General features: G+C 32.0%; 1 protein-coding gene across 1 annotated transcript; it reads right to left on the minus strand.

Moving 5' to 3' along the window:
* Positions 1 to 986: 986 nt before the first annotated feature.
* Positions 987 to 1,662, minus strand: LOC105118679 (uncharacterized). Its single transcript, XM_011016671.1, has one exon. The coding sequence runs from the start codon at positions 1,451 to 1,453 to the stop codon at positions 1,100 to 1,102; it is 354 nt and encodes a 117-aa protein (XP_011014973.1). The 5' UTR covers positions 1,454 to 1,662; the 3' UTR covers positions 987 to 1,099.
* Positions 1,663 to 2,743: the final 1,081 nt, after the last annotated feature.

Raw genomic sequence — 2,743 nt, forward strand, 5'->3', positions numbered from 1 at the left:
TGCGAGGGATATCCGCCTATGGTTAATATATATATATATATATATATATATATATATATAATTAAGCATGTTATCACAATAGGAAAGAAGAGATGAGATTGAACTGAAGTAGACAATATTATGTATTTTTTTCCCCTAAACATTAGTGGAGATGTGAATGAAGAATTGCATGGGAATGGAAAGAAGAGATGAGATTGAACTGAAGTAGACAATATTATGTATTTTGTTTCCCTAAACATTAGTGGAGATGTGAATGAAGAATTGCATGGTAATGGGAAATAAATTATAAATTAATTCCTTTAATTTTTTGTAAAATAAATTAACTAGTCGTTTTAATTTTTAAAAATAATTAATAATTAGTTCTTAGAACGATATTATTTATATTTAATATAATATTTCTTTATTTATAAACCCTCTTCTTTTCTCATCAATCTTACCATGCTATTTAATCATCTTTTTAAATAAAAGATTAAAAAAAATAAAATGGATAAAAGGAACTAGTAAACTAAAATTTGAAACTAGAAACTCTATTTAATTCATTTTATAAAACAATGCAGAGAGATTTTTTGTAAATTGGTGATGCGAAAAAAGAGAGCGGGCCTCTTTACGGCTCAGTACGAATTATTTACCGACACCTTTTAGGGGGGCCCTATGATGGGCCTCACTCCATAAATGATCACAAGCAGGTGGTAGTTTCAAACCTTGAAGTCCAGCAAGGAAAAAGTCCTCGACAGATTTCTGTCATTCATTTTCAGCCATAAATTCGAGGATGATAAGAGTTCAAAAATATAGGCCGCACACAATGCAGAATTTGTTCTTTTCCTCCTTTGATTTACAGTTTGTAAATCTGCTTTCTGTATTTGATAGCTCCAGTTTTCATGCTAATTACCAGTGAAAATGAACATTCTTTCCTTTCTAGCTAGAGCGCTAATGAAGGTGTCTTAATTTGCAAGTAAAGGAGACTGGAGAGAAAGGGAGAGGAGCCATAAAGATTAACAAGACCATAATGAGGTATTATAGCAGTGAGGAATCTGCAATATCATAACACTAAACACAAATACAGAATAAATCAGTAGAATTAAGTAAATATACATCGTGTTTAGTGCATGAATATATCAGCCCATGATCGGTATAACTCATCTATAGATGGCATCTCATTGAGCAATCCTTCAAACTCCTTAAACGATAAATTTCTCATCAAAACTTGATCACCACCAGCATATGAAACCTTATCACTAACATCCAAACGAACCCTTTTATCCCTGATCTCGTCCATTGATGTCGATTTCCTTGACAGTGTTCTCTTTAGATGCTTATGATCACTATTTCCTGGAGGTGCAGAGTCTTTGCCGGTGAACTCTTGCACCACTGACTTGAAGCTCCTAACATCCGTCTCCACGTACTTCGTGTTGATTATCACCACCCTCACTGGCTCTCTAATAAGACCTGCCATGATAATTCAGTGAATATATCTTGTTGTTTCAAAAGGGTTTTGGCTTTTGCTTGATCTGTGTATGTATAGCTAGGCAAGTGAGACGTTATCTTCTTACAGTTTCCTTGTGTGCTTTCTTGACTATGTTAAGAGGGACTGGCATTTATATAGTGAATTTGAAATGATCGAGGCAGAAGGGAACTACTAGCCAGCACGAAGTTGCTGCGGGTTAAAAGAAGGAAAGGCCTCCAAATGAGACAACTTCGCTGACCATGAATGCGTTCGGTCAGCAGTCTAGGAAGACTGCAAATGTCAAAGCACACAATTTATGAATTCAGTCATATCTCATGCACAACGTAGCTGAAAGATTCAATTTAAACAAAGTTCAAATCATAAATGATTTTTTTATTTAATATAAATAAAACGACTCGAACTCATAACTAATAATTATTAAAAAATAAATCTAAAACTTCACTAAATAAACTACTCATAATATTATAAATTAAACCATAAATGATATTAATTTGCTTAATTCTAGGCTTGGGAGGTAAGAAACTCAATAAAGAACGTTAGATATTGTCCATTAAACAAAAAAAATATGAACACGAAGTTAAATGTATAAGCCAAAAGTTGAAGGTTTTGAATTTTATGTAACTTTATTGGGTTCACTATTAGTATCGGCACGTAACATATTTTCTTGCCTATATGAAGCTTCCAATATTAGTTTAATCAATCGACTAATGATTTAGACAAAGCTAATTTTCAACTCCTCCGTGTGACTTTCAATAGTCAACTCCTTTTTCTTCTTGTTTTTCTTTTTTTAAAGGTTAGTTCTAAATATCAAACAGATCTAATTATCCTTTAGTGTTTGTAGGTCTTAGATTCATGTGTGCCTGTTTGTTTGCTTCCATTTGTCGAGGTTTTTGTCCTATACATCAAATAATTATTAACAAAAGATAGTTTTTAGCTAGAGTAAATTAACTCTAGTGATATGGTTTGTCTTTCCATTAATTTACATTAACTCTAAAACTCACCATATAATATTAATTAATGAGTCTTTCATGGACAACTCAAGTTCACAGATTTTAAATATGAATATTAATTATTATCATATTTTTAAATACCTTTTAAGATATTAATTATTACTGCTACTTTTTTTATTAAAAAAATACTATTTATTGACTGGGGGGGGGGGGTTCATAGCAAAAAGGAGGGGGAAAATAATAAAAGAAAAGAAAAAGAACTTAAGAAGAAGAAAAAGTTTTCGACATGGTATAAACGACTTGGTACTAAATCCTGCACGCATCAAGG

The sequence above is a fragment of the Populus euphratica genome, unplaced genomic scaffold, assembly GCF_000495115.2.
Source record: "Populus euphratica unplaced genomic scaffold, PopEup_1.0 scaffold2097.1, whole genome shotgun sequence".
In the NCBI taxonomy this organism is placed as follows: domain Eukaryota; kingdom Viridiplantae; phylum Streptophyta; class Magnoliopsida; order Malpighiales; family Salicaceae; genus Populus; species Populus euphratica.

Coding starts and splice junctions, on each gene's coding strand:
- LOC105118679 (XM_011016671.1), bottom strand. CDS start 1,453: ATGGCAGGTCTTATTAGAGAGCCAGTGAGGGTGGTGATAATCAACACG.